At 39.5% G+C, this 13145-nt stretch overlaps 1 protein-coding gene across 22 annotated transcripts in view; it reads right to left on the reverse strand.

Annotated features, from left to right (window-relative positions):
• The window catches only part of NEK11 (NIMA related kinase 11), a 281142-nt gene extending 268003 nt beyond the window's left edge, over positions 1–13139 (reverse strand). For 5 of the 22 annotated variants that reach the window (XM_045037607.1, XM_045037606.1, XM_045037610.1 and 2 more), the window contains exons 1-2: positions 12984–13138; positions 9716–9984 (exon numbers count right to left, since the gene is read on the reverse strand). In XM_045037607.1, coding sequence (XP_044893542.1) covers positions 9716–9885 — 170 coding nt within the window. In that variant the 5' untranslated portion in view covers positions 9886–9984; positions 12984–13138. The other 17 variants (XM_045037604.1, XM_045037603.1, XM_045037608.1 and 14 more) reach the window with 9 other exon arrangements.
• Positions 13140–13145: the final 6 nt, after the last annotated feature.

A 13145-nucleotide genomic window follows, 5' to 3' on the forward strand; every position in this document is an offset into this window, starting at 1 on the left:
TCCCGCATTTAAGAAATTTTCCCTTCCCGCATTTAAGATGAGCTGATGCACAAAATCCTCTAGAATGTGAACTGCTTTAAAAGAAACTTTAATATCCTTTCAGATTACAATGTCTCTTAAAGGATTGAAGATTAAGGGGAACATGATCACTATGTGAAAACCTAATGAAAACTGTTTTCTAGCAGGGCAAATTGGAAAGAAATCATTCGTTTCCTCCAAATTGTTTTCATGACTCCATTGCAAAAACCACTGAATCCTATTAAACTAAGTCAGCCCACTCAATAACCCAATCCTCCCATCACAGATACCCACTGGGGAGAAAGCCCTGGTACAATACAGGAATAATAGCTTTAATAAGAGTACATAAAATGGGCTCAAAGTTGGACTCATTAAATTTAATGTTTTGTTTAGAATGAGTCAAAACTGAAAGTACAGATATGCTAAAATGATTAAATAAGTCAGACAAATCCACAAATAGGTGCTCGTGGTGCAATATATGCATACTAGCTTTGCAAAAGGCTACCAGCTATTAAATAGCGGAAAGTACTGTCACATCCTGAATCACCGAAAGCTTGTTTCAAGTATTCTAAAACTCTATGCATACTGGTAAGAACTACTACTCATTCTTAATTATTTTTTGACACTGTCAGGCTACTATAATCAATTTATTAATTCACTAAGAGGAAATAATGTCCTGTCTTTTTATAAATTTTTTTTTCAACGTTTATTTATTTTTGGGACAGAGAGAGACAGAGCATGAACGGGGGAGGGGCAGAGAGAGAGGGAGACACAGAATCGGAAACAGGCTCCAGGCTCTGAGCCGTCAGCCCAGAGCCTGACGCGGGGCTCGAACTCCCGGACCGCGAGATCGTGACCTGGCTGAAGTCGGACACTTAACCGACTGCGCCACCCAGGCGCCCCTCCTGTCTTTTTATAAACAGTGAAAACTTATACACAGAAAAGACAGCTTTCAATGCATTCCTTACAATATGAAAACTGATTTCTCCATTTCTCACTGTGTCAGAAATAAGCTTGAAAATGGATGAAGTCCTTTTTTTTCTAATTACAACTGAGTGTGTCAGCATATGTGGCCATAATTCATAAGTGGCCCAAACATGCTTCAGAATGGAACAGAATGCCCATCATTTCTCAGTGATTGAAGCTTGGTTCTTCATTAGTTTTCCAGGGTGATACCAATGACAGAAAGGGGATATGCTGCAGTGATCATGATATCAAATCTCTGAGGATGCTAAAGGGCACAATAGTTTTTAACTCCTACTTCAGAGAGGTTACTAGAACCAACTACAGGGAGCCAATTGAGAGTAAAGCCATACAGCGGACAATTATGCAAGCATTTATTTTTTCTTAATGTTTATTTTTGAGAGGGCGAGCAAAAGCGGGGTGGGGGGGGGCACAGAGAAGGTGACAGAGGATGCCAGCGGGCTTTGTGCTGAGGGCAACGGGCCCATGTGGGGCTCAAACTCACAAACTGTGAGATCATGACCTGAGCCAAAGTCTGAGGCTCAACCAAATGAGTCACCCAGGTGCCCCGCAAGCATTTTAAATGATGCTATTAAGGGGTGCCTGGGTGGCTCAGTCAGTTAAGCATTTGACTCTTGATTTCAAATCATGAGATCAAGCCTAGAGGCGAGCTCTGTGTTGACAGTGAGGAGTCTGCTTGGGATTCTCTCTCTCCCTCTCCTCCCACTTGTACATGTGCACACGCTCTCTCTCTAAGTAAATAAGTAAACATTTACAAATAAATAAAGTGATGTCTGTAAGAGGACTTAGTAACATGGGAAAATACGGGGTTCCTAGGACATTTAAAAAAAATATGTGCCATGTCACAAATTTCTAAGAAAGCAATCGGTCAATGTTTTAAACTTAGTTTGAAAGCTTCAGAAACCAGTGTGGATTTGATTACAACTGGGGACTTCATGTCCAGGTTTTGTTCCAACCTTTGTCTTCTTAAACAAGTACAGATGGCACCTACACACATAGCCCATAAAGCTGTGGAACTGGACTTGGTTCCTGGAAGGAAGGTTCCTGGTATCTGTGGCAGTGGCAATCATTTACATGGCCTCACAGGCCTCCACTGAGAAGAGGACCCAAAAAGAAATTGGGGATATCGTTGGTGTTGCTGATGTTACAATCAGACAGTCCAACAGGCTTATCTATCCTCAAGCTCCAGATCTGTTTCCTAGAGACTTGAAATTTGACACCCCTGTGGACAAACTACCACAGCTGTAAATCGAGGCAGCTGATGTCAAATTCTTATGAACACTGAACTTGGCCTGTTGTACATAGTCCATAGCAAGTGCTGGATTGAGCCTTTCGTTAGTAAGGAAAAACACATGGTAGGCATTCCAGGGCTAAATATTAATTGCATGGCATTCTATATGTATACACGAGTGAAACATATTTAATGATATAAATTACTTATTGAATTTGCTTTCTTTTGTAGCAACCTAGGAAGTTGTATTTTGGAAGATATTTGAAATTAAGTAATTCTCGGATAAAACGTTTTTCAAAACTAAAAAAAAAATAATAACATGGGAAAATACTTATATCTTAGTGCTTCAAAAAAAAAAAAAAGATGCAAACTTATACAGACACTGAGCAGAAGCGTTCTCTCGCCCTTTTGCCTAGTTCGGTGGTCCTGGAAGTGCAGTCTTCAGGTTGGCAGCAACAGCTGGTAGAGATGCGCCTTCTCAGACCCCACCCAGACTTGCCAAGTCACAATTTTGGGAGGAGAACCCAGCAATCTGTGTTTTAACAGCCCTCCAGGCAATCTTCTGATGCCCAATAAAGTGAGAAAACCACTAGCTGGTTCCTAATCATCCTTCAGGTCTCAGCTGAAACAACATGTTTCAGCCTTGCCTGAAGCCTTGCCTCCCCCAGTGCCACCCTGCCAGCTTAGACGGGTCTATCATACCTCAGAGCAACCAAGACTTTCCTTTCACAATGGTTATGGCAGCCTGTCATTACTTTTATGATTATACAATTAGCATTATTCCCTCTCACTAGACCAATATTCTAAAGCCTAGCTGCACATTCAAATCACCTGGAAGCTCTCAAAAATCCAGATGCCTGGGGTGTGGTCCAATTAAAACAATGTACTGGGGTAGGGCTCAAACATGTATTTTTTTTAAATATCGTGATTCCATTCTTTGGCCAAGGTTGAGAACCACTAAACTCAAGCTCCTTGAAGAGCAGGTGACCAGCAAATAGTGACCAACATCTGTTGAATAAACATGTGGAGTTATTTTTTTTTACTTTCATTTATTATGTGGGTTTTTTTTTTAATCTTGCACATGGTACAAAATTACAAATGTACAAAAAGGGTTCAGTGAAAAGTAAGTCTCCTCACTCTCACCCTCCATCTCTGAGGCAACCACTGTGACCAATGCCATATGTTTCCTTAGAAGAGTGAATATTTGTCAACACGTACAGAAAAGACCAGCAGTTGGATGGCAGGATTATACATTTTCCAGCTTTATGCACACCTGCACTTTTTATTAAATGTATGTATATTAGTATCAATACAGGAAAAGGAGGTACCCTAAAGATAACTGAATGTACGCGTATCCAGAGCTATTTAGGAGATATACCCTGGGTCTGACGGTTCTGAGAAAAATGGTCACTTTGGAATGATGTTCTGTGTTATGAGGAAGAGACCCTTTATTTGGCTTAAACAAATAGCTGTCTATTCCACCCACTTCATTTTGTTTTATTTTCACTCCTGATTAGATATTCAGCTTCTCCAGAACTTGCATCAGAAAATGGTTGAGGGCACATGAAAAGAGATACTATTCATTCTAGGCCCTGAATTAAGAAGTGGCATCAGGGGGCGCCTGGGTGGCGCAGTCGGTTAAGCGTCCGACTTCAGCCAGGTCACGATCTCGCGGTTCGTGAGTTCGAGCCCCGCGTCAGGCTCTGGGCTGATGGCTCAGAGCCTGGAGCCTGTTTCCGATTCTGTGTCTCCCTCTCTCTCTGCCCCTCCCCCGTTCATGCTCTGTCTCTCTCTGTCCCAAAAATAAATAAACGTTGAAAAAAAAAAATTAAAAAAAAAAAAAAAAAAAAAAAAGAAGTGGCATCACAATTTGCAGATCTGTCTTGCCTGAATTTAGTTAACAGGAAGCCCTATCAAGACTCACCATGACTAGGTATATTAAGATGAAAAGCTGAGGACTGGATCCTAGTGTGGTGGCTAACTACGGTTCTGTCCTGCAAGGCCCTGACCTCCTCAGCTCCATCCCTACTGATGATTGTATCTCAACACCACATGCTGGAACCGGGGTATAAATCTGAGATGCTCTCAGAAGAGACTGCGCTTAGGAGAGCTATCTTCCACTAATGGACCCAGATTGCTGTGGGTTTTATTTTTATGATTGTTGTCACCCTTTTATGACTTTTCACCTCCCTTATTTTAAGGTCTAAGACCTCTCCCCTCTGCTGTCAGTGCGACTAATTCTAGCAGCAATTCTTAGCCCACTCTCCTCAATCTTGTTTCTGTGGCTGGGCGGGAAATCTGCCTGTTAGAACTTTTAAAAATCTGCTCTACTACGGGCCAAAAGCTCTCCTGGGAGGCAAGGACCTGGGCTTGAGGCCATTTCTCTAAGGACTTGTTAACCTTTCCTACTTAACTCCAGTCCTTATCTCATACTGTAGATATATGATACTGGGAAGAAATGCTCTGTGGAGAGAGAATGCATTTGCATGTTAACCATGTTGGCCATATTTAGGCAAAGGCCAATGTGTAGGTGCACAGATAAAGAAATATTTGGATATTTACACCACGGGACCAAGAGGGGAAAAAATGAAAGCTCTCTATAATGCACAGAAACTAGCAAAATAAAGACTGTAGGTAGCTAGGAAGGGATCTGGGCATTGGCCATTCCAACATCTCTGAGAGCAACCTGCCACACAAGTGTTTAAACCCCGTACCATTTACTAGTTGTTTTCTACAGGTTAATTCTATCCCTCTTCCAGACTGGAGGCTCCTGAGAGCCAAGCCTTATCTCCTATTGCTTCAGTCTCCTCGCTGGTGTTCAGTACAAAGCAAAGGTTTAATATATAAATTAAATACTTATGAGTCGACAAACTTTTACAAAAGACGACAGCACAAAATCAACTCTAAATAATAATGTCACTGTATTTTAAGTTGATGAAACTTAAAACAGCATTATAACCAGCATTCAATGCTAAGATGAAAATTCTAAATTCATTACAACTGTGGCCATGATTAATCATGTACAACTAATCATGTACAAGTTTAATCATGTATCTTAGGGTAAGGTAAGATTACTTCCTTAACATCTCTTTTCTATTAAGTTACATGCACTATGCTAAGAACCAAAGACCTTCTTAGCTCATCACTTATGGATTTGCTTTTAAAGAAAAAGGTCTGACAGGGGCGCCTGGGTGGCTCTGTTGGTTAAGTGTCTGACTTCGACTCAGGTCATGATCTCACAGTTCATGTGTGAGTTTGAGCCCCACGTCGGCTTCTGTGCTGACAGCTCAGAGCATGGAGCCTGCTTTCAGATTTTGTGTCTCCCTCTCTCTCTGCTCCCCCCACCACCCCACTCACATTCTGTCTCTCTCTCTCTCTCTCTCAAAAATAAACATTAAAAAAAATTTTTTAATTAAAAATAAAGTCTGACAGCTTAACAAAAATATAAAATTATGAAGTTGAATTAGAACAATATTTAGGAATATGAATTAACATTATCATATCCCCACATTCATTAGACCAGAGTTTCTAGAATTATGAAAGAAAATATTCCCAAATATTGGTTTATAAATTTCATGATACAGAATAAAAAAACCCCTCTGTGTCATTCAATACTCATTTAAAGTTTAATTTCATACTACTGTGATAACCAAAAGAGGAATGCCCGATCTTTATGCCAAAGAGAAAACTCTCTCCAAACACACACTAATCAAATGTCATGGCTATAGTTTTTTGTTTTTTGTTTTATCCCATAGCAAATGCAGAAAGTCGATAAAAATGTAAAGGAATGTGGTATTTACACTGTAATTAAAATTCACAAATTCACAGAATATGAAAAATGTCAATGGTAGAGTGATGCCCCCAAGTGGCATAATGATAAACTGCAATACTTTGATGGAAAAGTTAGAATAGCTATTCCCTTTTGTCAAATTCTTCAATTAAATCTAAAAGTGCATATTATGTAAACCTAGATTTCATAGGGGCTAGTAATAAGTGTCCTGTAGACCACCTCAGACTCATAGTACACCCAAGTCACTCTTTTAACTAGAGAAGAGATAGTCTGGTATATAAAGGTTATGATATACTTTCCTTATAATCTCAAACAGTTAGGGGTATGTCTGCAAAACAATGAAGGGAGTCAGATCTACTTTGATTTATTAAAGGAGAAGCATTCACAACATTATACAAATCTTTTCAGAAAGTATTATTTTCTACTCATCTCTAATATTAACCAATTCCCTATGTTTATAGCCCAGTATGTAAAGTAGAATCTAAAATTTTATGTAACCAAATTGCTTGGACAATGGGTAGTGCTAATTTCTCACTAACTAAAGATTCAATTGTCAACACTGTGGGGAAAGAATCTTTAAAAAAATGAGTTTAATTTCTGCCTCTGTAACATGTATGAAACATAATCACTGATAAGTTGCTATCTTATGTAGCTAAAAAGTCAACATTCTGAGGATCAATTGCTTTTGGACAGTCATAGAGATACAAAAGAATATGACAATAGAATTGTTACAATCTCAAGAAAGATTCTTGAAGAAGATTTTAAAATCACATGCCTGATAGCAGATTGCTTGGAGAGATTTCTCTGTTAAAAGTGGAACACAAAAGAAAAACTTCCTGTTAATAGAGAGTAAAGTTATTGGGTCGTGACTATATAAAGTTTTGGTAGGCTTCCTTTAATTATTCCTATAACTTGGATTGTTTATAAATAAGATGAACCTCAACTGTTATTGAGTGATAATTATATATAAGGTAATGTGATATTCTATATTTTATGCATATATTTACAAATATATCTTATATTTGTTTTTATATTATATATTCCTTATTAGATAATATATGTTTATCTGGATGTTTTATACATACATAGATATTTTATTTAACCCTATTTCAATCCTATGAGGTTTAATACCCATCTTACACATAAGAAAACTGAAGCTCAGATGAGGAACCTGCATAACGACTGGCTTTACATTTGACCTGTTCACCTCCAAACCCTGTGGTCTTAACTGTGACACTTACTGACTTCCTTCTAGCCTTCTAGGATTTTGTGAGCAGCCACAGCCATGAATCTTCATGATTTTAGCAAAGGTGTAAAATCAGATGTCTACAGAGATAGGCAGTGGGTATAAGAGACAGTGAAGAGTGGTAAGACACGGCTAATTGAAGAGTACAGGTTCTGTCTGAAGGGGGCAGCTGCTACCCAGCTCCAGCCCATATTGGCTATATAGCATCAATGTTAGCAAATGTTACCAAATCTTTTTTTTTTTTCCAAGAGAAGATGAAAAGCTCAATCTTTATGAGAATGTACATTTTTAAATACTGGCAACTAATTTAGACTAAAAACAAAAACCCCACTATGCAGGCCAAACAAAACACATCTGAAGGCTGAATGTAGCTTGTATGTAATATGTTGTAGAGATTCTGATGATGAATGATTCCTTTTCAAGAGATTCTACACCAGACTTTTCGGTGTCAAATAATTTGTCAATTATCCTCACTGTTGGATTCATTCCACAGACTGAGGCTTCATCTGCCATCTTCAGTTCAAATCAGGTATTTTTAGACCAATGCAAGTACAGGAAAAGTTATTGGCAAATCACATCCCAACCAACCAGCCCCCTCCTCTCTCATTTCTGCATCCTTCCTCCAACACACACATATACACTACACTCCCATATACTATGGGTGCATATACACCCATCATCTCAAGTCTGAAGCTTTCAAGTTTGGTCTTCATATATCTTATTTTACATTCCTTTAATCAACTTTTTAGCCCTTCTGTGAATTTCCTTAAAATTCTTCATATTCCTTACTCATTAAAGAAACCAAAATTGGATATGATCTTTATGATGAGAGACAGAAGAAGAAAAATGTTCACTTTTAGCCCTTTTAGCCCAGAAGACTGATCTATAGCCTGCATAGTTCCAATAAGGATCAAAGACGTACTGGTTGCTACATTTTCAAAGGGTCTCATGACTGCCTGCACATCTCACGAATAGTTAATATCGAGCTGAATGATAAGCACCAGAGAAATCTTGTGAAAGTAGTTTTACAAGCAGAAATTTGAAGAAAACCTTTATGATCTACTACTCCCTGCACATCCCCTCCCCCTTGAGCAGTAGGCATGTAACCACCAGCTTCATACAACAAAGGTGCAGCTCTTTCTGCCCACAGGTCCTGTCCCTGTGCTATAATAAAAGCACCTTTTTGCACCAAAAACGTCTCAAGAATTCTTTCTTGACTGTTTGCCCGTGGCCCCACCTCATTTACAGTATGACGTACACAAGTCCTGGGTCAGATTTAGGTCTTACTCTCAATGTTTCCATAAAGGTACTCTGATAATTTTCAGAAATTTATCATCCTGTTCTACATGGCTGGAAGAGCACCTCTAGGATTTATGGAAAAGAAGTCTTTGATAGGAGTCGTGAAACCTGTTCTAAGGACACTGTCATCATTCCTCATAGAGGAATTCAATGAAAACTATGGATTCTTGATAATTACTTTGTAAAATTCTGGACACAGAGACCATTTAAAAGGTTGAGTTTGAAAATAAAATAGCAGCACCAACATTTACTTTTCTAATCCCTATGTAATATTGAGAAGTAGAAAATGTTTATCACACTGATATTAAATCCAATGAGCAAAAGCTAAAAGAATTTTGAGTTGACTTAAAACCTCCAAATAAAAGAATAGATTACGGGATGGAAATTTGTTTGCCTAGAGTTAAAGGCTGACATCTTGGATCATTTTTACTTCTGCCTTCTCTTTTTTCCTGTTTCTGACATACAAGACGTATAAGTTTTTTATCCTAACTCCAATTCCAACTAACTTTTCACTGTAGCAAATTCAAACAACTTCAAGCTAAAAATGAAGATTGATCCTTATCTGTAGCAGACATTTTCTCTACCTTGACAGTTTAACAGTCCCATCAAAATCAAAGAAAAGGAAGTAACCAGAGGATCCTCAATATAAGTTAATTTTAGATGGGAGCTCCTGTTTGATTTAAATGTCCTAATTTGATAGTTGTATGACTACAGACTGAAAAACTCCTCCATAGAAGAAAGCCAAAAAAAATTAATACCATATTTCCTTTTAGTACACCCTATTCACCTCAAGTGTGAATTATCATTTATTTGCATTTCATAACATTTCTAAAACTGCCTTCATTATAAACAAGTCTTACTTTCTCATTCAAGAAGTCCCAATCAAGTTAAGTGGAAGCAACGTTGTAATTGAGACTCTGGTATGCATAAAAATCTTATATCCACTTAATCTACTCCATTTCCCACACCTACTGAAATGGCTTTAAAAACCTTATCTGGAGACATCATTCAAGAAGCTTTTCTGTTGCTTATTCAATTCTGACCACCTTAAATGCAAAAAGCAAACGGTACTCCATATTCTTAATCAGCTAAGAGCTACGCATACAAGGCAGCCAACTCAAAATGCGTATGAGGTATTTTTACTTACAATTCCTCTCCTTGTTTTGCTTTCTTGTCTGAGACCAGATAGACAGTTCCAAAACTTCCACTACCAAGTTTCTGTTGAACTACATATCTTCTTGCAATCAAGGTCTTTGGATAAGCAGAAAGGGCTCTTGGTCCACTCACACACTTAGCAGCCTCTTGGAACTTCAGCATTACTCCAAATGAGAGAGAACTAGTTTATTTGTTTATAGAAATTTAACTTCGAGTCTCTTAGGAGATCGTCAAATTAATCCAAGTAGCGTCAGTCAATCCCTGAAAGATGAAAAGTCCAGAGATCAGGTCTAAAGAATGTCGACAGATTCCTAACTATGTGTATGTTTCTGATCGTGATACTTGCACCCTGAGTAATGGATTCAATGACACCACATTTAATGACTTGAGAGAAAAATGTTAAAAGGTAGAGATATTACAGATTCTAATAGAAGACAGTCACAGGAAGAGAGCCTTCCCTCATACATCTGAATGAACATAGCAAAACTGTGTTACAGTTAATCTGTTTAAGATTTATACCCCCCACTTACTTAAAAAAAATCTAAATTTAAGAACATTATAATTTCCTTAAATCTATACATTTGCATTAATCTTTTTGTAATTCTTTTTAAAAAAAAAATTTTTTTTAACGTTTATTTATTTTTGAGACAGAGAGAGACAGAACATGAACGGGGGAGGGTCAGAGAGAGAGAGGGAGACACAGAATCTGAAACAGGCTCCAGGCTCTGAGCTGTCAGCACAGAGCCTGACGCGGGGCTTGAACTCACGAACCGCAAGATCATGACCTGAGCCGATGTCGGACGCTTAACCGACTGAGCCACTCTGGTGCCCCAATCTTTTTGTAATTCTTTCTTCCTACCTTATGTCTGTTTTGATTAACAAATAGTGAGTTAGGATTCGGGGCACCTGGGTGGCTCAGTCGGTTGAGCATCCGACGTCGGCTCAGGTCATGATCTCACGGTTAGTGGGTTCCATCCCCACGTCGGGCTCTGTGCTGACACCTCGGTGCCTGGAGCTCGCTTCAGATTCTGTGTCTCCCTCTCTCTCTGCCCCTTCCCCTGCTCATGCTCTATCTCTCTCTCTCTGTCAAAAATAAATAAACATTAAAAAAAAATAGTGAGTTAGGATTAGACTAGAAATCAGCATAGAATTTCTTTCTGTAGACATTAAACCATTGTATTTGCATCTATTAGAATACATGTGAAGAGGAAGAAAGACTTCGGAATAAATTCTTTCCCCTCCTAAACAATTTCTGATCCAGTTTCTGAAGTTATTATACACACTATGTAGAGAGTAATCTCTCTGGATTGGAAACAAGAAGTGTCACAAATCCAGTTCAAACCAAAAATTGTATTTTAATGATAACTGAATATAAATGTGTTGTAATTCCTCAAGAAACTATAAATGCATAGCAGGATTATGAAAAGTAGGGCTATTCCATATGAGTGTGTGCCCAGTAAAGTCATTTCTATTTCATCAAAATGTAAATGTCTTTAGTAATGATGAAGAGTGGGTTTTGTTTTAAATCTATGAAAATATGATTTTAAATTGAAGACTGTCTATGCCTTGGAGTCAAGTTTCCATATGCAACTATTCCAAAGCTGTAAGACAAAAACCACTTGTGTGTAATGATAAAACAAGATGTTATCTGTGTTTTGGGGTATATGACCAACAGGCTTCACATGGTGGTGGCAATTACAAAAATCCTCAGAATAGAATATAAATGGTAAATGTCCATTTACAGCATTTTTCTTCTTGAAATAATGCATTAATCAGTTCAGTTTTACCTGATGCCAGTCAGAAGTATTCTAGTAACCAGCTTAAAAAACAAACAAACAAACAAAAGAGACAGAGAGAGGTGCTTGGCTGGCTCAGTCAGTACAGCATGTCACTCTTGATCTCAGGGTTGTGGGTTTGAGCCCCACAATGGGCGTGGAGATTAGTTAGAAATAAAATCTTAAAAAAAAAAAAAGGAAAAGAAAGAAACCAAATTATCCTGCGGCTGTGTCTCATGACAATACTAAAACAACATTAACATTGGGTTAGAACTTCAGAGCTGGTGCCTATACCTCAAAATCCCTGAATAAATAAAAAATTATGTCAGAGTATCAAGATCACAGAAAATATTAGTGAAGTCTACTACTGAAAAAAACAACTGGAGAGCAGGCCTCCAGATGTGCATTTTATTTGCTTTCTGTGCTCCCATAAAAGTGATACTTTCTGGCCAAATTAAGCTGTTAAGATAAATGTATGGACTTAACAGCTTTTTCAACTGAAAAGGACCCTTCAAATCACCCAGTAATTCTCCTTATTTTAGAGGTGAGATGAAGGTCCCTGTTTAGTGAGAGACAGAATGGTTCTGAAAGTCCAATTTCCCAGTGGCTCCTATTTGTAAATGAGCTTTTAAACCCAGCAACTTCTAAGCAGTCTGGCCTGGGCCACAGAGTTTCCTTTGGCCCAACCTCCCAGACTCAGCCCTGCCGCCCCCTTCCCCAGGCCACCTTTAGACCGTCGACTCCATTAGTCTCCTCTCTTCAAACACAGAGCTACCCTAGTAGGTAGAGGGCTGTCTAGATTCCAGAACAACCTGTTCTCTTGTCAACGTTCCCTCGCGCCCACCTCAACGAAGGTTGTGAATGAACTTGAGCGCCAGGGACACACTTCTTTATCTCTCTTTGGCGCCTGTCATCTAGTAGGTGTTCAATAAATTTTTTCAGGGCAAACAAGCGTCCAGCCGACCGACTGTTGCCCAAGGGAGAGGGGGAAAAGTGTGCGTGGCGTGAGGAGGAAAGAGATTTACAAAGTTGGATGGGAACGGTGAAAAGGTGAGATTGCCTCCTTGTGCAACTGACCCTTAGACAAAAGACATGAGAAGGAGTGTTTATCATAGGTTGAAGTCAAATAGTTCTCCTCCCTGAAATGAGAGGGAGCAGATTTGACACCAGATTCTGCTAAAGTACAACGCTAACCTTAAAGGTAAACTTTAACCTTAAGTTTAACATTCCTTGCCTCAACTTCTTTAAAAAAAAAAAAATTACACTTTCGCAAAGCAGGTTAACACATTTCGAGGAGGCGCCGGCAACCGTTATTCTCCGGAGACTGGAGCAGATCCGTGAGGAAAGGAGCTGAGGGGAGTGAAGAGGTCGCGGGCATGGAGGCCCAGGGATGCGGATCTTGGCTGGGGCAGCCCGACGCCATCACCTTCCCCGGCTTTGGGGAGCCCGGCACGCCCCGCGGAGCGCCCTTTGCCTTTCGCATACCTTTCGCTGTCGAGGGCGCAGGAGCGGCGGCGCCGGGGGAGGCCCACAGTCCCACCCGTAATTGGGACGTACGTTGGGCAGGTCCCTCGTAGGCGCAACAGCACCGCGGAGCTCTAGGGCCACCCGGCGAGGTTGTTGGGGGCCGTTGCCAGGGAGACAGCG

Source organism: Felis catus, chromosome C2, assembly GCF_018350175.1.
Source record: "Felis catus isolate Fca126 chromosome C2, F.catus_Fca126_mat1.0, whole genome shotgun sequence".
Classification (NCBI taxonomy): domain Eukaryota; kingdom Metazoa; phylum Chordata; class Mammalia; order Carnivora; family Felidae; genus Felis; species Felis catus.